This window comes from Lepeophtheirus salmonis, chromosome 12, assembly GCF_016086655.4.
Source record: "Lepeophtheirus salmonis chromosome 12, UVic_Lsal_1.4, whole genome shotgun sequence".
In the NCBI taxonomy this organism is placed as follows: domain Eukaryota; kingdom Metazoa; phylum Arthropoda; class Copepoda; order Siphonostomatoida; family Caligidae; genus Lepeophtheirus; species Lepeophtheirus salmonis.
This window is the reverse complement of record NC_052142.2, coordinates 763,233-789,629: the sequence shown is the minus strand read 5'-3', so window position 1 is coordinate 789,629 and position 26,397 is coordinate 763,233. Positions and strand designations below refer to the sequence as shown.

The window sequence follows — 26,397 nt, the reverse complement described above, 5'->3', positions numbered from 1 at the left end:
GCGTTTTCATAAAAGACAGTGAGTAACCTGGAGGATTTGTTGTGGAGATGTAATTTTCCTTCCTTAGCCGGAGTAGTTTCGAGAACACCTAAAAAATACGTAAAAAATATAACAAAGGAATACCTGCTCCTTAATAACCACGCACCCTTACTCATCCAGTTGATGATCCCGATCATTACCCATTACAGGAAAGGGGGTGGGCCCCAATGGTATATCTACTCGCTAGTTAAATTTGAAATTAATGGAAATAAACTTATTTAATTTCTTAAAATTCATATCGCTCCGTAGATATACAATTCTTTTTCCAATATAAATAACCAAAATAAACTAAATATATATATGTATAAACAAATGTGTAAACTGGAAAAAAAAAAAAAAAAACTAGTAATTATTTTCGAAACGAACAAATCTACATCAAAATATTTACTCTTTCCTGAAGATAGTAAAGATAAATCATAAAATCTTTTAAAAGCACATGAGTACATTGAATAGAATCCAGACTCAATTATTTCCTTTAAGAAGCGCCTCAATTTCGCCTAAACTCTACGACGGTTCACCTTGTACTATGGGGTAAAAGCACTTCTGTGTTCATCCCTGCTTTTCTTATGAGTGTCTTTGAGCACTCTACTCAGCGTTAGGGTTGCTGCTCCCTTTACTGGCCCTACCATAGTCGGAAAAAAGTGAAGTGACCTTTTCTGAGTTATATCCCTTTACTGTTCAAGGCAAGTACATGCTGCACCAGATCTAACTCCGCCTTAATAAAATGAGCCAGGGTAATACCCCCTCTCAAATGTTTTCAAGTAAAATTATTTTCTAAACCCATGAACGGGATGAAAATAGATCAATCCCCATTTTCTTTAACCTCCAACCCCTTTATTTTTATTCAACTCACTGATCAAAGTGTTGCCAGAACTACTAACGATAGTGTTTTCTTTACTAGTCCTGGCAAAGAAAGTTCAAACAGGAGTCCCTGTTGCTCTAAAAACTATATTAACACTCTGACATCCTATTTAGCTTTATATATAGACAACGGAGGTTTCCAGTTGAATAGACCCTTCATGACTCTGGTAATATTGTGGTTGTTACGAATCAATCCTTTCTCTACCTGATGTCTCAAAATAGCTGTATTTGCCAATTTTTTCGTCAAGGTCCTTAAGTTTATTTAAGGGGGCATATACTCTCTGACCCACATAAAATCTGCCCTACTGAACCTAGATACATTGAATGAGCAGCTACCTCCTGAATTTCGGGTAACCAACGATCCCCTTCTTGCATGGAGTTATAACTATAGCTGGGAAAGATCTCTGCTCTCAGAGTCTTGCAATTATCTTTTGTAAAAGTGGAGCTCGTAGGAAAAGTATCCTCCTGACTCCCATTCCACAGGAAAACACATCCATTCCTAACGTCGTCTTGTCTGGGACCCATGAATAATAGCATTCTATAAAGTATTATTTCCAGTTTATATTTTGTGGATAATTTGTTCTTGGGCTATTGTGAGGCTTATTGTTTTTAAATTTGATATATTAATATTTATGCTTGTATGCCTTTATCTAGTAAAGGAACTTTAAACTATAATAATTAATTATATTTATTCAAATGCAACTTCACCGATTTTTTTCAGGTAATTCTTATATATTACTTGCTATTTTAATAAAAGTATTAAAACAAATAAAGCAATAATAAAAGATGAAGAATTATCAGATTGCTTAAATTTTTACTCAATATTTAAGTCATACAATACTTTTATTATTTTTCATCCAAGATGACAAAACATTTAGATAAAAAACGAAACAAATAATAAAGAGCACTTTTTTAAAATAAGTTTTGATATATTTTAAGAATTCAACTTTTTTTCTTGGATTTATGATTCAAAGTATATTTTTTCTTTTAAGAAATCTGATTCCAGCAAATTACCTTCTGATATAACCAAGTATCTGAGAGGAGCTAGGATTCAAAAATTCAGAGGTAAGTTTTTAGATTTGTATTATGTTTTTTTTATGACTTAGAAACTTTGTAACTTTCGTTCCTTCTAAATGCGATGACAATTTATTCATTAGATGAAATCCCATCATAGCATAATTAAATGCCCCGTGTCATAGAGACTTACATTCATAAGGGAATAATATGAGTCAATATTTAAATTACAAATATCAACCATTCATTAGGAATAAATTTTTTATAGTATGATTTATCCCAGGGGTGGGTAAACTTTTTGTAAATAAACACATATTCATATTAAATACCATTTTTTTCTTTCACACTCAGGTACGTTTAATGCTATGCATTATAAGAACAATTATCAATTACTAAAGCTAATGAGACTTCAGCAACTGTTCAGAGTTTTTTACAATCTTCTGCAAATTGGAAGCAACTTTGCTGGTAGATATAATCATATTATTTTGCAAGTTGGGGTCTGTCAGGAAAAACTTGTTCTTCGACTTGTTTAGCTTTAAACAAGAAAATGCTTGTTCGCAAACGTATGTGGATCCAAACTATGTCAAAAACTTAGCAGTAAAGTTTTTTTAAATTTTGGAAACAAATCTTCTGACAATGACTTGTAAAAGTGAGGCAGTGAATCTAACTTAAACGTCTCTTTCTAGTTGTTATTTGTTTGCAAGTCCAGCAGTTCTAGCTGTAAACCCTCAGGAGCTGAATCAAGATCTTTACTTAATGGAGAGCTGAGCATATTAAACTGCGGTTCCATGTTCTTATAGTCTTGGAACCCTCTGCCAAATTTGATAGCCAAAGTATCCAACTCAACTTGATACTTTGCTGCAAGTTTACCAGAAATGTTTGCTTCTTTCATCAGAGAAAAGTGGCAAAACCTGTTGCTACAAGGTGGTCTGATGAACAATGACAGCTTCATTTGGAATGATTGAGCGTAAACGTACATATTGTATGCAGATAAACCATTGCCCAGAAGTTTTAAATTCAATTCGTTCAACTTTTCTATGATATCAATGGCAAGCTTAAACTTGTTTGATCATTAAATACAAATACGGTAGCCTACCAGTACTTCCACTTTCCTCCAAATAGATTTTTATATTTATTTGCGACGCACAGTTTAATGTTTGCTAATTCCACCAGATTTTTGTTAAATAATAAAAGATCTATATTTTTACTTGGTTCATACATCTAATTTCTTCTCTTAGCTTCCACACTCTTCTCAATACCTTGCCCAGGCTCAGCCAGCAGATATGGTTGTGGTAGAGGACATCCGAATGTTTAGTTTCTAAATTTGCCAGCAATTCCCAGAACTGCACTGTGGATAAGATTGACAACATTAACGATTGAATCAGTAACGTGCTTAATGTTCAGTGCACTTTTACACATACTTTTTTATGGATAACGCAGTGAAGTGGTATAAGGGCACGGCCAGGATGTTCTGTTTTGATCTTGTCATTCATCTACTTCAGTAGCCCTACATTTTTCCCTGTTAAAGCACTAGCTCCATAATTTGTTACACATGCCATTTTATTCCTCTCAATCCCAGTTGTTACAATATAGTTTTCAACAGCACAAAACAAGTCCTTACTAGTTGTTTTATCTTTTAGGAACTAACACTAAGTAGCTATTCAGTAAGTTGAAAATTAGCCTCAATTCCCCTTATAAATAGTAACAACTGTGCAGTGTCTAGTGTCTTGTTTTATCCAATGCAAGCGAACACTGCAAAAACTAATTGCTTGTATCTTTCAGTTGGCTCACGAGATCGTCACTTATTTTTTCAAAAGATCTAACCGCAGTTATGCTCGATAAGGCAATGCTATCCATTTTGGTTTTTTGTTCTGGACACATTATATTAACTAAGTCAGAAATGTATTCGTTGATAAACTCACTGTCTGAAAACGGCTTGTTCCTTTGTGCAAGTTTGAAAGAAACCATAAAACTGGCTGTGGTTGCAGCATATTGTATGGTCGATTTTTGTGTGAAAACACTCTTTTGTTGATTCAGCTTGTTCACTAGCTCATGGGATTTCCGTTTCCTTTCTTCACTCGTGAAATTTTGTACAAAATTTGCGTGCTTGGTTTGGTTGTGACTTTTTAAATTGTATTCCTTCAAAACAATCACGGACTCATGGCACAACAAGCAAACTACTTTATTCCCAACATTCGAAAAATAGTATTTAACAGTCCATTCCTTATCGAAAACACGACTTTCGTCTTCAATCTTGAGCTTTTTATCAGCACTCATTATTTTAACTGAGTAAAAATATAGATCTTTTATTATTTAACAAAAATCCGGTTGAAGTAGCGAACATTAAACTGTGCGTCTCGAATAAAAATGAAAGGCTATTTGGAGGAAAGTGGAAGTACTGGTACTACCATATTTGTATTTAATGATCAAACAATGAGTGAAAAGTGTATGGCTAGTTGCTGAGAACATGTTGCAATCCATCCGTGACCAACGTGTGTTTTTACGCACTGAAAAGGAAGAGAAAAAACACAATCGTAAAGGGAATAATATTTTGTCATGTTTAATTAAAGCAATAAGTGATGAGTATGCACAATTAAGTATCTTGTTGTTATCATGACAAAAAAGGGGTACCTTGCTTATATTTCCATGGCAAGGAATAATGCACTTGGGGGAAATAAATTAAATGCTCACTATAGAGAGAGATTCAATGCATACCCAAAGAGACGAGGAAGATGTACTGGCTCGAGGTAAGAAGAGCGGCCTTGCTCTATGAGAGTGAACTTCTCCGAATAAAAATACATGAAAATGTGTAGACATCTTATAGTTTGAGAACGATAGACGATGTGGTTAAAAACTGAGACTACTCACCCCATCATAATTATGGTTCAAAATCAACTTGGAGAATACACACTCAAGCCCATTACAAGGAAGGGGAGTCCATATAACATCCCCAATAGAAATCTTGAGATTGAATAGAGATCAACTTGTCAAAGGATGATTTCAGAAATAAGTTTGTTAGGGCAATAGTCTTATGTAAAAATTAAATCAATATCTCACGACAATTTGGGATTCAATCCTCAATACTACGGAAATGTACCTGAAATATCGGATATTATCAATGGTATTCTTTACTGGGAAACATTTTAATGACGCTCAGGCGAACTGTGTGGATTTTAATCAAGTGAATAGAATCTCTCACATATTCCGGGACTGTGGGACTTTGCCGGGCATAACAGAGAACGTTGGAAAAGATGTAGGAGAAAAAATAGGAAGAACTCCTGATCCAGACGAGCTTACATACGCCTTTGAAGGAACAGACGAGGGACTACGGGTGGCGTCAAAGGTGATATGTAAGTTCCAGAATCTTATCTCAGCGGCGCACTTTAGAGGTGTCTATCCTTCCACCAAGAATAGCAAAGGTGTCTCTCGGCAATACGTAGATAAAATTCTTTTGAGGGAATTTACAAACCATATGGTCACTTAGTTGACTAAAAAACGTAGGGTCCTCAGTATTGTTGATAGAAAAGTCAACAATACCAATATATTAATTCAATTTCTAATTTTTCACCATATGCAATATGAAAAAAGTTATAGTAAACAATTTTTTGTGTTCATAAATAAGAATACATTTTATTGTAACCCAAGGTCAAGAATGATAGTATTACAATAAATATGGATTCTAGGTTAAAAATGGTATGAAGCTGTACAGTAATTATTAGAATGAAAACCCTTGTCTGTAAGTTTATGTTGATTTGATTGAAGTTTTACAATCTTTCTTGACTGGAGCTTGAAAGCCTTGCTTTCAGGTGACATTTTCTTAAGGCTCTTTTGCCTGATGTTATTGTGGCAAGAAGTTTCCTATATATAAGTGGTATAGCAACAAATAAAGTGCACTTGAGCGCCCTCAGACAATAAAAAGTTGTATATATTTCCTTTTCCGAATATGCCGATAGTTATTGTTAGGGTTTTTGAAATACACCATAATGTATAAGATTTAATTATATTTTTACTATGTATCTCCCTTCAACTGGTGCCCCGAACATGAAAATAGTATCTGATAATACAAACGCAGTCTCCTTCAAGATCACTCCCTTTTACATTGAGACTCGTAAAAATATGGGTTCAGGCACCTATAGGCTCTCTTCGCTGGACACAAAATCACATCTCAGCTTTCAAAATTCACCAATGCCGGTGAGGTATTGTACCACGACAATCTAAAAACATTGAAGTCATTTGTACTTGATCCAAGAAGAGAAGGATCCTTATAATAAAATCAAAATTAAACTTCTCAAAGAATTATATTTACCCCAAGATTAATAGAAATAAAAAGGTTAAACCATCATGTAATCAGGCTTGCTAGAATTTTCAATCTGATGTATTGTATCAACTGCTGTGCAAGACAAGCAGATTTTTTAAAAACACGCAACCACTTATTGTCTATGACGTCACTATTGCTGGGCAGGAAAAAGGAAATGATAATCTTTGTCGATATAATGTTATATTATGAACATATCCACAATATTATAAACTTATTACAACTTTTATCATATGTAGGCAGTAGTTCAGTTCTCCATCATTCATACTATAAATTCATCTGAATTTGATTTTTAAACTTTGAGCTGGACAGGGTATTCCTTCAAATAACTGTCAGGAAGCCCGTCATCAATATGATTCATGTTGGTGCCTCATCAAAGGGACAACACAATTTCCAATTCAATTCTGCTTTTGCCATAGGAGAATGAGATGACGGTAATTATTAAATTGAGTTATTAATTAATGAATATTGATTAAATCCTTATTTCCCGTGTAATCCGGTCTATCACCATGTCTCTTCTTCACTAGAAAGACGTATTTTCTTGTGGTATGTTAGAAATTTGTTTTGCAAAGCTGTAATCATTATTGTTTTATTCTTGGAGAGATAATATCTAAGTTTAAAGTAATCACAAGTGCGTACGATCATGAAAGATGGAACGTAAGAGATTTCATTTGTTAGGACTTATAAGTGTAAGTCCATGTTATACTCATAGTAGAACTGAAGATCAATATTCTAGTAATTTCTTAGATTTAAATTGAATGTCATAGTTGTTAATTCCCATCTTCTGATATGAACTCGAGACTGATCTAATAAAACGTCATGACAACCAAGCTACCCACCTCCTAATTATTCTTGAAATTGTCCAGATTAACACAAGGTCATATTTTGCACGACTTGCGTCATTTAAATATAAGTAATGGCAATTTTTCTTTATAGAAAAGTTTGTTTCAGCGGTGCTCCATTTAGCAAAAAAATTTAATCGAAATGTATGTGGGAAAGCTTCTTTTCATTTAGTATAGTTTCAGCGAGCTTATAATCTATATTAATAAAGCAAAGTTCGTCTGTCTGAATATATGAAAATGAGTGACCGAGTGTACTATATATTGTGCTCCATGATGTTTATCATAAACATATTTTGAGTCAAAGAAATAATAATATAGTCGTATCAATGAAATAATGCAGGTGTATGTATGTATACAGAAAACACTGTTTCTTTTGGCTTTTGTTATTGAGCTCTTATTTATATCATAATTGATATGCATTTACAGTATATGTTAAGATTTGAATAAAATATTAACGCCAGTATGTTGAAATAAATTTTGGTTGTTTTTGTTAATAAGTGCTCTAAAGACTAAAGTACTAAATGTCTTGTTATTATTCTTTCATTCTTGAGGCAAAAATACATCATATAAATTGATATTGATTAAGTATTGAGTAGTTACGTGTGAGTATGCTCATGAAAAACGGAGAATAACATTAAAGATCTTCTATATTAATTGCTCCGTGTACTACTGCTATTAATTTATAAAAAAGGATGAAGGAATAGAACAATACCAATTGACGAAGAACGATTGACGACGTCGTTTCATAAGTAACATAAAAAATATATTTTCATTGTATCATCGGTTTTAACCACCCTTGTCATCTAGTCCAAATTGTGGGACTTAAGGAATTCATATTTCCGTTCATGAAGTAAAAAATATTCATTTCTTGGAGTAAGCCCTTATTTATTATCCAAAAACTCCAAAAACAACATAACATTTTTAATGTTGAGCTATTTAATGTCATTAAAATCCTAAGTCTCTATCTTCTGGGTTTCTGTCTCTTCAACTCATTCTACAAACACAGCAATGCCTTCATTTTGCTAAAGAGAGTGGCACATTCAAAACCCTTGTGCTTCTTTGACGTTGTAGTGGAGTATATGAATCAAAGTTACCATAGAGGATCACTTCTTGTCTCTTATAGTTGACAAAATGGCGAGGTGAGAAACAAGGAAAACATACCTCATATGAGTCACATGAATAAAATAAAATAGTGAAAGCAAAAATAGAATTCATATTTGGTAATAGAACTTGAAATATGTGCACATTATTTAAATCATTTAATCCAATACAACATATCCTTAAATCATTGGTATTGTATTGACTGTAAATTATTATGGCTATAAAATCATAAGTTATAATAATCATAGAGAGGATAGATATTTCTAAGCAAGTAGAATGGAAATCAACAAAAGATCTTGTTAAGTCGTCAATTCCGGCTCCAATATTTAAAACGTCATCGTGATAAAGTCTCAAATCTGTGGTATATTCCATTACTCTTATAATTTGTTTTCTTCTTCACTCAATAATTTACATTTCCCTTCTTATTCGGTTACTACATTATTTTTATATTTGTTGATTAATTTACAAAATGGTTTTGATGAAGCACCCAATTTATATTTAAATCCTAGATAATTTAATTTCAATTCCAAAAACATATCTTTTACACATTAATTCCTTAATATTGCTTTCATATATTTGAAGCCTAAATATCAGCTATTTTTTTATTTTCACTGTAGTTCTAACCAAGATCCTATATTTTGATATTTCTTGGAATTATATTTATATTTGAACGACAATAACTTATACTTAATCATACTACAAATTTTATATAATATATTAATTACCTATCTGATTTGTAACACCTACATATTAAAGAGTAAATGTTGAACTTTTTTGCACATTTCGACCTTGTAGTACATAATATTATATATTAGTTTTATGATTAGCTGCTCTGGTAAATCTTACATATTATTGTTTAAGCTCATTTAACGAACTCCTTATTGTGATTAGTTTCATTTAAAATATATTATTCCAATAAGTTTATAAACATTACACCGTGGAAAATTGCAATTCCACAGAAAAAAAGGATTGCCAATTATATACATAATTAAAAATTTCCGGCAGATAATTTTTATTGTTCCATAATATATATTATCTTTCTTTATTAGAAGGTTACAGTAATGCTCATTCATGGGATAGATTATTTCAAAATAATATCATCATAACATCACGAGTTATTGACTTAAGATTATTGGATCCTGTTGAATAACTTTTGTAATATAAGAACTGGCTATGAGATGAATGTGAAGCAGAAAATCCTGGCTCAATTTCCGATGCTCATAATTCTTGCCGTTAAACAAATTAAGTTATAATATTTAAAGATTCAGTTAGTAATGTTATATACATATAATTAGTCCTAAAAAATGTGACATTGAGTGGCCATGGTATTTAAAATTTCTATTCAATTACTTATGTTCTAATTTTAAATTATGAATATTAATTGATCAATTCCATAAATAATGATTTTTTTCCTTATAGAGCATGATCAGCAAGACTTTAATTTAAGATTTCGACCGATAAATAAGTATGGATTATTAATGGCCAACATATCTAATAGTAGATTTATGAGTGAAAATTTAAAACACTACATGCTGAATGAAGATAGAACTTTTTCTACTTGTCATACACTCCAAGGAAATGAATTATTGAAAATAAATAGAAGGTAATTTATGAAAATAGTAAAACTGATAACTATGAAAATTAAAAAAAAATATACTTTCTTACACAAAAATAATTGCAAATTGAAAAATTAAAAAGATATTATTGTTCATATAAGTTATTGGTCCGTTTTCAAGATGAGATAGTTGAAACCAACATTTGGCTTTAATTAACTTTATCTGTAATCTATAATAATTTCATAATAGAAATAACAATTATAACAAAGTAAACATAAATATGTAAATTAATTTATTTGACTTATTCTTAAAATGGATAAATACATGAAGCCCAACCGTTTCGGTGTTGATCCCAGCTCCTCAAGTGCTGAACAATTGGAAAAGTACATTTGAAATTTTTTTAAAGCGTAGATGTGATAAAACTGGAGAAATAAAACTTGAAGTCCTGAACAACTAGATATGGTATAGAGTATTTTCGTATATATCTGAAGTAGCAACGTATGAACAAACTATTGCAACTCTAACATCAATTTATTTTAGAAGAATACTTAAATTTTTGCAAAGCATTTGTTAGTCATACGAAGACAAAAACATGGCCAACAACTAGATAACTTTCTAAAAGCCCTCAAACTTCTAAGCAAAGAGTGCAAACTCAAAGCTCTAAGTGCCGAAGAAGCTAAAAATAATTAAATGAGAGATACCTTCTAAAAGGACTTTGTTCTTCTCAGATAAGACAAAGGATCTTGAAAAATGAAACACATAGCTTAAAAAAGTATACGAACACTACAAATTTAAGCAATCTGTTAACAAGTATAATCCGGTAATTAGTGAAGAAAAAAGTAATATAATCAATCAAAAATAACTCAGCTGGTATGTTTAATAGAAAAGGAACGTATTTAGCCGGATCCAAATATAATAAATCGTTATTGAATACTCCTGTACTTTCAAGTATTTCTACATTACGACAAAAACTAAGAATGTTTGCTCACTATTGTAAATGGTACAAAGAAAATCTGAAAAGCTTAGACCACTTAGAAATATCAGTCGTATTCCTATAAAAAAGAAGCTTATGAAAGCTTTAATACAATAAAAAAGATATTACAAATTCAATCTTTGCTACTATAGATCCAAAAAAGTAAGTGACTGTCGGGACAGATGCTTCAGAATTCGCAATTGGAGCGGTTCTAAATCAAAAAGGAAGACCTATGGCCTTTTATTCACGAATGAGAGTGAAATTTGTCATCCATTATAGAAAAAGAGTTCTATGATATCGTAGAGCCTATAGGCAAGTGGTGTCTTCATGGTAATCACTCATCAAGAAACGTCTCTTTTATGTTCAACGTAAAAGACAAGTAAAATAAAAAATGATAAAATTCTTCGATGGAGACTCGAACTTTTGTATTTTTCATATGATATTCCCCATAGATCAGGCAAAAAAAAACCCGCTACTACAGACTTTTTTCCAGAATATGTACTTCAAGTCCCACAATTGATGACTGCAACATCTTAGATGAAAGTCTAGCTCATCTCAGAACTATTAGATAAGCTCAGTTTGTCAGGTGTAAGAATCTACCCTTTTCGCCAGAAAAGATAAGGAGAGTAGTAAATAGGTGTATAATATGTTTGGAACTTTAAAAAGTTCATAGTTGGACATCTGACAAAGCAACTAAACCTATGCAACGGATTGGAATCGATTTTAAGGGTATTTCCCCAATTTCCAGATCTTCATACCAATATATTGGACAATCATAGATGAATATTCAAGCTTCGCATTTGCTTTTCTATGTCAAGAAATGACACCATCTACAGTAATTATGTGTCTTACTCAATTTTTTTTAATGTTTGGAATGCTATCCTATATTTATAGTCACCAAGGAGCATCGTTAATGTCAAGAGAGTTAAAACTGTTTTTACTAGAAAAAGAAATAGTAAAGTTACTTGACCGTAATTTTTGATATAATCCCAAGGAAATGGTCCCTTATGTTAAAGATGAGATAATCAAGTCAAAGTTGATGGGACTTAGTATTAACAGATGTCATCTATTCAATACGTTCTTTATTTAATACTACGACCAAATGTACATCACATGAAATAATGCTTTGTTATCAAAGGTGATCGACAAAAGGCTCAATAGCTCCATCTTAGTTTCTAAATCCTGGGAAAGTGTTTATGAAGAGACATATGCTACAATGCCAGTAAGAACATTTGGTTGACAAAGTAGATCTTATCTCAACAGACCCTAGTTATGCAGTTGTACATCTTCCTCACAATGATAAAAACAAGGAACTGGAACTAGTTGTACTACAACAATTTTGGGATAGCATCATCGCTTATATCTCCTAACTATAAAGTCATCCTCATCACTGGTTATACACCAAGATGCTAGACAGAAATGAAAGTAGCTTCTGTGCAAAAACCAGGTGAACAAGATTACAGTCTGGTCAAATCCTTCAGACCAATAACTCTTCCCAACTTTATGCTTAAAGCACTTGAGCGGATTTTACACTGGGAAGTTGAATAAGTCATTCAATCTTTCCACTCACAACATGCCTATACAATGGCTTATCAACTGAAACGGCCATTTTAGAAGTGACCAATACCATAGAAAAATCCATCTATCAACAACCATGCACACTTGTCAGTTTTGATTGCACAGGTGCATTTGATTATATAAAATTTCATTCAGCTGGTGCAGCAATGGAAAAACTCGTTATTCCATAGTGTATCAGATCCTAGTAAAAAAATTTACTAAGTACCTGTGCAGTCACAGCTAAGATTAAAGGCACAGAAGTTTGTTTAAATCCAACCCGCGGGAGGCTACAAGGGGGCGCTCTATCTCCGGTCTTTTACAATATGATTATGTAAAGCTTACAAAATACATTTAAAAAAGGAGCGATCAAGGTCCTTTGGTCGGGTTCGTTGACTTAAATTTGTACAATTTTATTTTATGTAATTAGGGCAAGGAGTAATATATATTTAACTAACTAAATCTCCTGCTTTGTTTATGTTTCTCCTTCTCAAATAAACACAAAAAGGAATCATAGTCGACTTTTTGAAACACTTCCTGATTTCTGACTTAGAACCCATCGGGGCATTCATCCTGAACGACTCCAGGGGCCTTTCGACATCCTTCAAAGGACCTTACCTTGATTTAAAGGGCTGTTCTACCATTTTTTCAATTAGTGAGGTGGACCAAAGTCTGTGCTAATTACCCTACTATGGTATTAGAACCCGCTAAGATTACTTCGACAAATCGAATTCCATAATCCCCGAATCCTTTCTAATATAGAGTAGGAATGATGAACTCATGAGATAGCGTGTCAAGGCTTCTGCACCATCTAGAGCAATCACAGAGATGTTACTCGATGATTTGAGGAAGGCTTGTGCAGAGAAGGGAAATTTTTTCCATAAGTTTACCCTTCAGAATGCCGTTCTTGGAGAGGTGCATATATGTTTTGTATATATAATTTTGCATGGTTAGTTGTCGATAGTTTTTCAAGTATCCAAGATCCTTGCTAGACTTTGGTATCAAAACGATCCGTCTTTCCGATGCAAAATAAGGAAAAAACACACAAGACATTCCCCTCTCGAAAAAAGAGACTAGAAAAGGGATCAAGAGGTCAACGTATTTTTGTAAAATTCGAACGTAAAGCTGGACGACACGGGGAGTGATTAAGCTTAGCATTTTGATAGTGGCATTATTAATCTCAAAGTGCATCAAATGTGTTTCTGTTAAATCTTTACCTGCTTTTGATATATCCACAACATTGTTAGGCTCCCACCTCAAGCCTTCACAAAAGGAAGATGTATTAGTCTGGCATCTCTTGCATTTATTATCTTTCTGGCAGTCATTACATGATTACAGTTTTGAGTAGAATTTATTAATCTCGCTGCAAATGGATTTCTGGCCATCCAATTTGATTTCATTGTTATCAAACATACTTTTTTTTTCTATTTCAAATTTTTATTGCCACACACACAGTAATCTGGAACGTGAAGGGGCATCAATATTGTTAAGTTTCATTCTGACTCTATACTTCAGATCGTTTTAGTATACATTAAGTGTAACTTGGTTTTTCTTCTTCTTCAGTAAGGTATAAAATTATATATCAACGAAAATCCACGATTATCAAAAACAATAATGATATCAGAATATGAAAGACATACCCAGAGCTTGGAAATGCACAATAAAAAATATCAAACACCTTCAGTTTACTGCGAAGTCTCAAAATTTGTAACTCATCAAAGGTATCTTTATTTCGTTAGGTGAATAGTTTTTTGTAAAAATTTATGTGTCTTTTTTCTATCCACTCCTGCGTAAAATCCTACCTAATATATGTCCATAAAACTATTAGTGAGACTAGTGCCGAGTTTATTAGCTTTATTATCGTGTTCGGTAACAGAAATGATACTTCCTTATTTAAGATAGGATCTCCAGATGGTGACATTCATTCAAGCTATAAGCTAGATTAAAAAACTTAGCGTTTCTTCATACTTTTTCGAGGTAGTCCCCCTTCATGTAACTAGAAAATATCATCAGATTTCGACTTGTGATCTTTTAAATCTCTATTGTGAACAGCATCAGTATGAACAAATAACTCCGGTGTGATATTATGACTATAGTAAATTCCCAATTCCATTATTCCTCAGAGATATCCCAATATTCATTTCAGAGTATTACAATGCTTAAATATAGGTTAATTGTAATGTTAAACTATAGCTCCAACATCAAAAGCCCATTTTGTTCTTGTTCTGGTCAATAAATATAAAAATTATCCGACCGAAGAGCAATATTGCTCTGTTTAAACGTATATCTTAGGTTTTTCGTCAACAATTTTTAAAGCCCCGTGAGTATCTACTGGTCAAAACTATTCTTCTCGAAGAACTTGAGAAAACCTAGATTAACCAACCCAAATCCTTCCTTATTCTTTTTCTTGAATCACATGGATTCCCAAAAAAAATACAAAGAGATTCCTCATCCTCGATATTGAATTTTGATAATATCTGTTACTAAAACTTAAGCAATTACTCACCTTTTCCTGCACGTAAAATGTCATCCACATATACAAGAACGAACATATTTACTATTTACACGTGGATACTTATATCATATCACATGTCAAGTTTATTGCAACTCAAAAATCATTCGAGCTGCAAAACGAACAACTTAACAAATAGTTTCCAAATAATTTGTTCGAACTTGTCTACATTTCTCAACTTTCTTTATCTAAAAAACCCACATGTCTTATGGATTTTGGGTTTTAAAGTAATTCCATAAGATTTTCAGTACGATACGGCTACCGTCATCCACGCACTCGATCCTGTACCTGAATCATTGTTATTATGTCATTAGAAACAAAGAGGCAGTACATTATGTGAACTGGGGGTGAGAGATAACATTAGGTTGGGACAAGGATTAGGTGTAAAGTACTCCTTGATGTGAAATATTTCTTTATAAGTTAAATTTAACAACTGCCGTAGTTAACTTCAAGACTCCACTGTTTTGACATTGATGTGACATTTAATCTGGCGTTATTTTATCATTACGCGTAAATTGTCAGAAAAAAGACTTCTTGGAAACTTGAGAAGGTCTGTTCATCTATTTCATCGTAGACAATTAAGTAAAAGTTCCTGGAAGTTACAGAATGTGACTTTTCTAACAGAGTATATATCCGGCCTACGAAATTTCTTACAGGGATGAAATAATTCAGACCTTATTTGTAAGAAATTATTATATCGTTGCACGGTATTTTCATCTTCGTCCTTACCCTTCTTGGCGTAGTGAGCCATTAAAGTTCAAATTAATACTGATATTTGACATGGGTTGCGCACTGAGGGGACTTAACCTCAACTATTCAATTCTCCTGGCAGAGAGAAGTAGGCCTCAAAATGTAATTCTAGTACTGAGGACTTGACGTAGTTTATCAAATCCTAGAAGGAAAGGGACCATCTGACGTTTAACTCCATTTTCTATGCATTGAGCTGTCTCGAATATCAGACAATTAGAAAAACCTTATACGGCAGTTAACCGCTTATTTATTATGGAGTCCTTGTGAGGAAAATAGTGGAGAGACTTGATCTAGTCTTGAAAGCCTTGGGGTTAAGTCTGTCAATAACTTTCCAAAGTCAATTTAGCAATGTAATTTAGTAATATTTGGATATAGATGTGCAACTTTATTGATATATACCAACAAGAGAAGAGATATCCCTGAGGACGGATGTGCCATTTATGCGGGGCAAATATCAAAACTTCTCTACAGTGAAAAGAAGAAAAAAACAAAAAAAAACATTACATTCCTTATGATAACTTCATTTGAACGTCACTACCATGTAAATTAATTTCCGTAATTGCACATATGAGCAAATTATTATTTTTTAAATATCTATAAGCTTTTTTGTTTGTTTGATGTACTCATCATTGCAGCAGTTACATTGCTACCCAACAAATCACTAAGTTCCTTTTATATATGGTCGCCAATGTACCTAGTATTACTCAGGACTCATCACCTGGCTATAACTCCATAACAACTCAATCATCGTGTGTCGAAAGTCTTACATGTTGTTCTTGATTAAGTTGATTTAAATCTTACAATCAAAAACGGTACGATTTCCTTAAGTTCACTATATGTCCCCCTACTCACAAATTCCTAACTGCTATAAATTACCAAAAATAAAGTGAGACGTGTCAGTACTACTCTCCATCTAAATCCATCATCTGCTTGCAATGCTCTTCCCTTTTTTTATCAGCTCTGCCAACTTTTTCAAAAACCAAAGGAAACAAATGCAAAATATTAGGAAATTGTCTAAATTGAGTTGATTGTTAGTTTAAAAAAGTATATGTTGGTACGAGCAAAATTAGTTATTCATCCCGCTTTTCAAAATTATAATGTATCAGCAAACAAGAAGTACTATAGTTTATAGTTATCTCTGTCAGTAGATATGTCATTCACAACCATATATTTTATGACATTAGGACGGGTTATTCTGCTCACCTGAATTAAAATTAAAATTTATGTAAATAACATTTTAGTTGATAATTAGGTCTCTAAAAAAGAACTGAAATACATGAACATAAGGAAAATATATATGTATATGCCATCGAATTTTAGAAAATAATAAAAAAAATACAAGTTTTTTTCATATGGAAAAGAAGGCAAATGGCTCACCAGACTAAAGGCGACAGAGATTGACAGGATCTCTAAAAGGCAAGAGGAGGATACAGAAGAGGCATTTATTGAATTCAAAATTGCTTCAGTTTTTTATTTTAGTTTTTTTTATTTAGTTCCTTCATATTAATACAATATATACAATATATACAAAAGATAACTACAAGCAGAACAAATTCATTATTTAATAAAATAAATTATCCAAATTTAGAGCAATACATAAAAGTAAAATCGATAAAATAAGGTATTATAACAAGCTTTTCCTAAAATTATAGATTATTCTGTTAAAAAACTCTTCCCTTGTTGGATATCGATCGAATAACTTGATCACTTCTGAGGGTGTGGACCATGTATACGTTCTTATATTTGTTCATATGCGGTCAGCCTGCTCGCAATAAAAGATTTTGAGTTTAGCAGAGCAAAGTCAATTACTTTGGTATCTGATTGCTCCTTTTTTTCTTCATGAAAGTCCAAAAAGAACAATCGCTCTCTGAAAATTTTCATCCTCCCCTATCAAAACTTTTACATTTAATTTTAAAAATTGCTTAAGAATAGTAAAAGACGGACAATCTACAAACACATGGACTGTGTTATTGAATATCTTACCACAATGCTTAAATGACCTCGGAAAAAAATACAATTAGCGGAAATATTTAAATGGACAGATTTTTTTTTCGTCATTAATTCCTCTAAACAATGACTTTCTTAACCTTTTCCAGTTTTCAAGGAGACTCAATCATCTCTTATGTAGATCACATAGTATATCCGTCCCACCTACAAAATTAGGTAATTGCATAATATCAATACCTTAAGTCCTATCAAGTGGAAACATGAATCTCCCGTCATTTAATAGAGCTGAGGAGTGAATATTCAGCCTTGCTAAAATGCCGTTGCCAATAGCATGTTTTTCCGAAAAATATAGGTCCTATATTCCCTCAAGAAAAACTTCTTACTCAATTTTTTTCGATCAATATCTACTTTTGAGTCGACATTAAAGACATAGCCATAGGTCCAGATAACTCGTTGAGTTCTCACAGCACACTTAAGACAATACCGTGGTTACATTGTTGGTAAGATTGGATCCCATATTAAGCATTTTATATATTCTGGACTCAGTAATTGTCCTTAACCATTCTAGCGAGGGATTATTTAATGAATATTTAGAGAAGAATAATTGATAACACTGCGATGTCTCCCTTCAGATAAGATTTTGGTCTTTCTATAACCTTGGTGTAATTTGTAAAGAAAAGTCATCCAAGACCAATTTCTTCTTCCAAAATCGACTTTCATGCAAAGAAATTTTACAAAGAAATTTAGAAAAAAAAAACACCTGATCGCTTTAAGAATTTTCCGATGAGAAATGCAATGCAAAGTTTTATGAAAATCAACAGCTAAAATCGCACCAAATTTATCTCTTTTCTTTAGTAGATAGTAGCCTGTTTAATTAAACCTTTTTGTGGAATTCCAATATTTTTATTCAAAATTGATTCATTTGACGATCTTGTACTTGGACGAGAATTTTATAGGATTCCTTGAGAAATGAAATAGGCCTCTAATGATGAAAATCTGTTCCATTTCCTTTTTTAGAATGAGAGCAATCCTTCCGTTAGTCTGCATCAAAAAATAATTGACGGAGTCTACCATAACTTTTCCTCAAGAATCATTTCAACTTTATTTTGGATCCTTCTCTCTCCTCTCTCTTTTTATTTTTCTTAGTAAATTGCTTTAGAGTAACTTTTAAAACTCTATTCACCATCTGTTTTGCTTGATCTGGTGAAAAGGAATCATCGAAAATTCTCGCCATGTTCTCCTTTAGTTTCGTCTTAAATTTATCTTCTTCCATGACCCATTTTGTTCTTTTGTAGATTTTTCCGTTTTCCATTAAGTTCCATAACAATTAACTTATGATCTGAATGAGGTTCTCATTTGTATGAAGCTGTTTTCAACAAACAAATAATTTAGGAGAGACCAAAGCCATATCAATTCTTTACATCTGACTTCCCCTGCTACATGAAAAGATATCAAACAGCCTCAACACACGGATGATATCTACAAAATTAAATTTGCAAACTAAATTTCTTAATAATGTCATATTTGGGTATCGGGAAGGAATTTAAAAAAAAATCAAAGTTTAGATTACCAATCACAGTCAAAGGCAATTTACCTTTCCTTTAATTATTAATAATAGCCTGGAAGAAAGAAGAGGATTTTTCCGTTGGCCCTAACTATTTATAACACAAAATTTGAATCCAATCAAATTTTATGACATCAACTTTTATTGGAATATTCTTTTACACAAGAAACATCATCAAGTCTCCTCAATATCAGAGTTAAGACTCCTCTATTCAAACCATTCCCAGTAAAAATAACAAAACCTTTTGGGTAAACAAATAGGATCATTATTATTACCTGGGACGATTTTTCCGATTTAATGTCTTGAAGAAAAATGATGTTAGGATCCAATGACATCGAATGATTCATAAGTACATGTTTAGATCTTCTTTCCTCACCCCTTCGTGTATTCAGAAAAATTCTCCGAAATTACCAGGAGAAAAATACCGATGTTTAATTTTAATTCATTGGAAATTTTGACGGAAATAAATCCACAATTTTATTGCTTGAATTTTTTTTTTTTTTTTTTGAAAGCTTCATTTTAATATATACCTACAAGAATATGCTTATTTATTTTACTATTACTACCTAATATATATTTTATTTATAAAAAATAATGTGGGCACCTTCCTGATGCATCTTCAGAGGCACTGTTTTATTTGGATCTCTTTTCGAGTGACTCTTTACCCGGACTTGATGTTCATTTCAGGTTTTTTTTTCAGTGATTTTGGACTTGGGGTAGGATTCTGGACCTCCTCTTTTCTATTGTCCAGTACACTTACGCACTCATCTCTAAAGAACATAGCATTTGTAGATTTCGAAATGGAATCAGTTGCATCCTCTTATAAATCATGCTTGCAAGTTAGTTTGGTATACCCTAGACTAAATCATTAATATACCTGCCTTTTAACACCATAAAATTTTAAACTGAGAATGTTGCCTCCGACCAATATAATTTGGGAAATAGCATCTGGATCTGCTTCAATGTTAATCAGATAATTTGGACCTATAATTTAATCATAGAATTGCAAATGAACAGCTTTCTTTTTAGGTAGACACTTTTATGGGCCATGGTCCAGAACATTTCCGAACTGAGATTGTTATCTAGCTATCTTTGGTTATCCCTATTGTATTTAGCGCTTCAATTTTTATTTCTATTAATTTTCATTTTTTTTTTTTTTTTTTTTTTTTAAAGTTGAGGCAACAATTTTTGAAGCCATGAGCTGTATTTATAGGAAGTTACATTTTAGTCTAAAGAAAAGTAATTTGGCTACATAGCCAGACACGACGAACAAAATGGAAATTTCAGTATAAGTATTTTTCTCATGCTACTCTTCCTCTTCTATGATATATATAATTTTATTAGAAATTAGATTAGTGAAAATATCTTTGCAGTAAATTTTCTTTTTTTGTTTTCAGGTATAATGTCATGGATAAGCATTAGATAATTCTAACAGGTAGTAAAATTAAAGTAAGTCTTCAGTTTTATTATTGCATGGATGTTACTTGGAAGCATTTAATGGACAATTTGAACAAGAGTTATTGAAATCAATGACACAGTCTGCTAGGACAAACGCTTGCTCTGTTTTAATGATGGCTTCATTTTCACTTAATATCCTTGAAGATGTAGTGGCTTTAAAAAAATATATTTGAGGTTTCCGTGCCTGAATGGAGTTATATTTTGTAAGATTAGCTATGAACAGCAACAGGCACCAAATAACGTTATTGAAGTTTGTTCCCCAATCCCCTGTGGCTGTATCTTGTATTTTCTAAATCCCTTCATTTGTTAATACTCTAACAGACAAATCACCATGCTGAAAAAAAAAGAGTGATCAAACTCTTGAATAATCAGAAGGCACTTCGTTATTGAAGAATAACTCTTAGCAAAGAGCTTTTGGTATGTTTGTTCTTGGGGAAAGTGATTTGGAGAGATTCGTGGAATCAGTTTTATAACCATTATAAATTAAGGACTGTATTTTTTCTTTTTCCGGGAAAAGAAGTCTTCCGTCTTCCATTCACTTATAATTCCGTGGTACTTAATAATATAATTTAAATATACAGTCATAAAAATATTACAGCTTCTCTTTATATACGTGCGGACGTAACTTAAATATTTGAACAATTTGTTTTCTACGTCATCAATAAACACATATTTATGACGTAATGTGTGTGTTGGAAATTTTCAGATTTTTAGTGGGAGCCCTGTCTATCTAGATCCCCCCCCCCTAAAAATGCCAAGAGTCAGCATTACAATGCCAAAATAATAATAATAGTATACAGAATATCAATACAATTTAACACCCACCTTGAATCAGTTATATTTCACATTCGTCTTTACCTTCCATAATATCTGCTGATAAGTTTATTAAATCATTTTCTATATGCGTTTTTAGGCTATCGTTTTATTGTTGATGCCAATTCCCCTGTCCAAATTTAGTTATTAAGGCTATAGGAGGGCGCCAGTTCTAGCATGTTTCACCATTCTTTGTAATATATTGTTTGGCCGCAGATGAAACTAGACGAAACGAGAACGAGTTGAAAACAACTAAATGAGTACGCTTAACGCTCTAGATAAACAAAGTTTGAAGATTTAATTAATATAACCAAACGAAAGTAATCACTTACACAATGGAACAATTACATGTCAAAATTGGCAAAATTATTTGAAGCCAAAGATGGTATTAATCTCTATGAGTATAATCCAAACTGATCTCAACTTTTCTCCGACACATCAAGTTTTAAGACATATCTGTGACTACAGTAATTGGGAACTATTATACAAGGGAACAATTAGAGGGAAATTGTGTACAAATGAATTGAAGCCAATTATGGAATTTATATGAAGCGTAGAATCCTAAGCCGATCTTGGTTTTTCTCACAGTCGTCTGAATTCTGAAATATCTAGGATTATAGTAATTCGGGACTATTATCGTCCAGAGTCAATTTTTCCCATAAGAAAATCACCAAATTAAAATTATGATTAATAAAACTCTAGTAAAAGGGTTTAAATTATGTAAGTATGTTTATTGATTCTGTATTTAGCATCATAACCTTAAATGTTGAAAGGGTCGGAAATTAAACGAAGATCTCTTATCAAATAATATAATATATTTTTGGTTTAACGTAACATTTGTTTAATACTAGCGATAAGTGCTCTTGTTTTCTATTAATCATTATTGATAATAGATGTACCTCAAAGTTTTTTTCATGCCTTATAATATATATTATAAGTAAAGTACCAAAAAATGCTAAGTAATATACCAAAAAAGTTAACTTTATTACAACTAACCCCATCTCTTATCTGATTATTTGTCTTCCTGGGAAAGCTACTGTCCCAACACATCCCTTCGATGGGTAAATTGATACAAAAATTGAAACTAATATAATAGTAAATATGGTATAGAATTGGGGCCAAAATGGCCAAATTGTTTTCAACATTGAAACAAAAAAAAAATAGCAACTCAGATCTATATATCAATTCAATAATCTGCATCAAATGCCCAAAAGTATATTTCGTTTCAAGTAATCCCTCTATATTCGATCATATGGATCTAAGTAAGTAAAAAGTGTGTTTGTAGTAACTTTTATATAAATAAAAGATAGGCAAACGATATTTGCAATGTTTAGCTCTTTGATCATCACGTAAATCTACACATTATATATATATAGATATAAAAGTCTGCAATACGTCATAACATTGCAAAGTGTATAGTATATGTATATAATATGTTGTACTAAATGAATTTATGCGCTACATAATATCATGAATGAAAAACATGGGTTATAAAAGACGTGGCGAAAAAGATACTAATTTAAGAGATACTTGACATGAACAATATTTCAATGGACATAAAGTATTCTGGTTTTTTCTTTCTTTCTTGAAATCAAACATTTCATGTAAGAGGATCCGTTAGTACTAATGATGTCACAGATTCACACCGGTTTTCTAACCGCTCATTAAAGCATTGTCATCATCACAAGTTTTGAAAGTATTACAACTTCTTCAAAATATATGTATACACATACCAAATTGGAACCAAATCAATATGTAGGACTACGTATTATATTGTAAACTCCTGAAATAGGATATTTTGATTTATTTATTACCCTCTTGAGTGTAATTAAAACATTCAACGAGAGGTACATATTTTATTTGTTTGGCTGTTGGTACGATATAAATAAGATGTTTTTCCATATTACACGATTTACATCCTTCCTAAACGCATACATTAAGCTTCCAAATGAATATATGTACAATTGTGCAAAGTCAATGATTGCATATATTTCACTTCGTTCTAATAATAATAATTCATTGGTTTTGTTTTTCAAAAACTGATTCTCTCTCTCTCAAGACAACTGCGGTCTGTTTATGGTTTTTATTTGTCTATCTTCTTATTACAATTTTATAGATATTACCAAAATCTTATTTTAAGATTTAAAATTTCTGGAATAAGTTTTTAAAGTATTCAAAACACTTCCAAGTTTATGCGGTTTCTAAGGTTTTCTTTTAAGCAGGTCAACGATGTACGATCTGAGAAATAAGGCACTTGCTTAGTTGGAGTAGAAGTTCAATCAAAATATATTTCTATATAACATTAACACAATATGTACATGTTATTCGAATACATAATCCTTTTTATCATGCTAAATCTTATGCACTCGCCATGGGATATAGCTACTAACAAACTCAGTCCATACATTCCTTATAAATGTCCGGCAGTCCCAACATTGTTTGAGTGGGGGAAAGAGGTAAAATGACCAACCTAGTCAATTCCGAGAAGAATTTTATTCATTGAGAGATAGTCACACTTATTAAAATAGAAGTGTCCTATTAAGATGAATTTTTTTTATAAAGGATAGGTTTAGAGGTGGAGATTAAGATTTGATAATGATCGCATATAGTAAAGCATGCAACAATTGAGCGTCTACAAAACAATTGGAGTTAAAGAGCCCCAGAACCAGAATATTTCCCGAGAGTGAGTTGCTTATTTAACTTTTGGTTCAAGGAAAATATTTTGAAAGACTTTGGTATACAGTATACCATTATGAGAAAAGAGGATTCAAGATTGTTAATCAGTATTAGACAGTTTGAAGTCCCCACAGGTGATTGTGAACAAAATCCATCTTTTTAGAACATATATATATATATATTTATTCTTTACAGATGTTAAACAAATCCGTTCTTTTTTTTTTTAGGTGGAAGAGTCTCATGTTTGTTATTTCATCCTAAATGATTGACCAAGAGCTTGTGGTCTATGACCACGAATAGGTTGTTACACCCTTGAGTGAAGTATCCTGTTTGCTTTAAGGACTATGTCACAACAAACATTACTCCCACTATGGATGCGTATCTTACTTTTGCCCAGATAGAAAATCGTGATCCTGTCTGTAAAATTTAAAAAAAAGCTGATTCCTGCTTTTGACAAGTCTGTTCTTAAACAAATTATTCCGGGCTTAACAGGGGTTTCAATGGTGATACTGAATCCCTTAATTGAGTATAATGTGCTACCTTGTGAAGAAGGGCAAACCATACTCGTTTGTATGATGTTTTTTGGTGGAAGGAAGCATTTGATCATATATACATACTTTGGTAGTGGTTTGACTAAGTCCTTTGATGCTTGAAATCCACCAAATTCGGTCAATTTTGTTGTAAATTGCTTTCTTTCTCTGCTTAAGATTATTCCTGATTTTTTCCTTCATATCTATAAATCTTATCATTCACCACCAATGGTCTTGTAGGCTTTCGTCAAAACCAAGTGTATCATCAAATTTGAATATCAATTGTGGAATGAGCATGTTAAAAGATAGAAACCGAAATCAGCATGGTAACCCTAACCATTTGAAGCATGTTTTGGAGGAGGAAATAAAAATGCTCCTGACATTTCATTAGATCAGCTACAATCAGTTGTGACAAGAGAAGAAGGAGAAATGAATATAAAAAAGGACAATTACTAGAATGACTTGGATGTCGATGCCCAATTCAACTCTGAGTCCAAAAAGGACTTATAATTATAAATCTGCCACAATCATCACGGTTACACACAAAAACGTTCAAACATGTTTTGAATATAATTGAATCTATTGAATACAGTCCATCATCCTGTGAACGGATGTATACAATAACTGTAAATTCTGCATGTGGGCTATTATTGACAGCCTTTTGTGAGAGTATCGTTCCTTCTATTTTAAGTATCAATGTCAGTCCCTGTTATCACATGGGGTAGGGAAATTTTTGAATGCTTTGGTCCTATTACTTTATTGTCCTCCTTTTTAGTAGATATTAGTGCTGTGACTGTAGGATAGCCTTGTGGCTTTCTATTTTTCCAAGTGTCCCAAGAGTTAAGGAAGCTGTGATTAATTTCTCACTAGTATATGATAGTATCAAATCCCTCACGTTCAGTACCAGGACGTTCGTCTCCATGGATAGTAATAAATATTACAATACCCTCTATATAATATTATTTTACTATATTAAAGTATTTTAGTGAAAATTTTATAATTTTTAAAACTTAAGAGATTACACTCACTGCAATTTAGCCAATACTCACATAGTCAATATAATATTTTCAATTTTTCGAACATTTAATATCATAATTTTGCAATATTTGCAAAATGTACCAATTATCGAGCGTTATTTTTTTGACAATATTATTATTTACAACTTTTTTGTTTTTGCATGTACGAAAAAGATTGGTAGGTTTGGCTTCCTTTTTAAAATACAAATAAATTTTATTAACTACTTTTCTACATAATTAATGCAAAACAGTTTTTTGTATTTTCTTCGCGAATTTCGATTTGGCAATTTTTTACAAATATAAAATACGGACTTTTCATTTTGACAATTTTTTATGCATATGATTCGTTTTTTATTTGAAGTTAACACCACATTCATAATAATTAGTGATGGGAAAATTAATCGGAATCGGGAAAATAACTTTAATTTGGAAATCTGATTATTATATATTATTATTTATTATTGGTATTTAACTATTTATTACATTTCTAAATTATCAAAAAGAAGATATTATACATTTCCATCAACATATAAAAAACAACTTTATGAATTTGTTATATGAGTCTTATAATTTTATATAAATTTTAATAAAAAATTTTATATAATAAATGCTCTAAAACTGAGAAGAAACAAATTGTACACAAGCTAAACATGAACGAATGTGTTGTTAGTACATGCGGTCGGTGCAGACGTTGTTACTTTAAAGGAACATATTTTGTGAAGGGATATAGATAGAAAGCTTGCCTTTGCCAAATTTGACAAAAGTTCGGAACTTGTGAAAAACTTGGGATGTTTTGTTCGTCTTTTTGGGCCCATTATAACATGTAAGATTTCCATGACTGTCTTCCTTTCTCATTAAAAATTTATAATTTATATT

The 26,397-nt window shown here is 32.0% G+C and overlaps 1 protein-coding gene across 16 annotated transcripts in view; it reads left to right on the top strand.

Moving 5' to 3' along the window:
* The window catches only part of LOC121126852 (uncharacterized), a 178,810-nt gene that overhangs the window by 97,334 nt on the left and 55,079 nt on the right, over positions 1 to 26,397 (top strand). For all 16 annotated transcript variants that reach the window (XR_011783044.1, XR_005867242.2, XR_005867243.2 and 13 more), the window contains 2 exons: positions 1,893 to 1,965; positions 9,592 to 9,775. Coding sequence is in view for 8 of the 16 variants with exons in the window: in XM_040722199.2 (XP_040578133.2) it covers positions 1,893 to 1,965; positions 9,592 to 9,775 (257 nt within the window). In the remaining 8 variants the exon portion in view is untranslated. The remainder of the gene's footprint in view (positions 1 to 1,892; positions 1,966 to 9,591; positions 9,776 to 26,397) is intronic.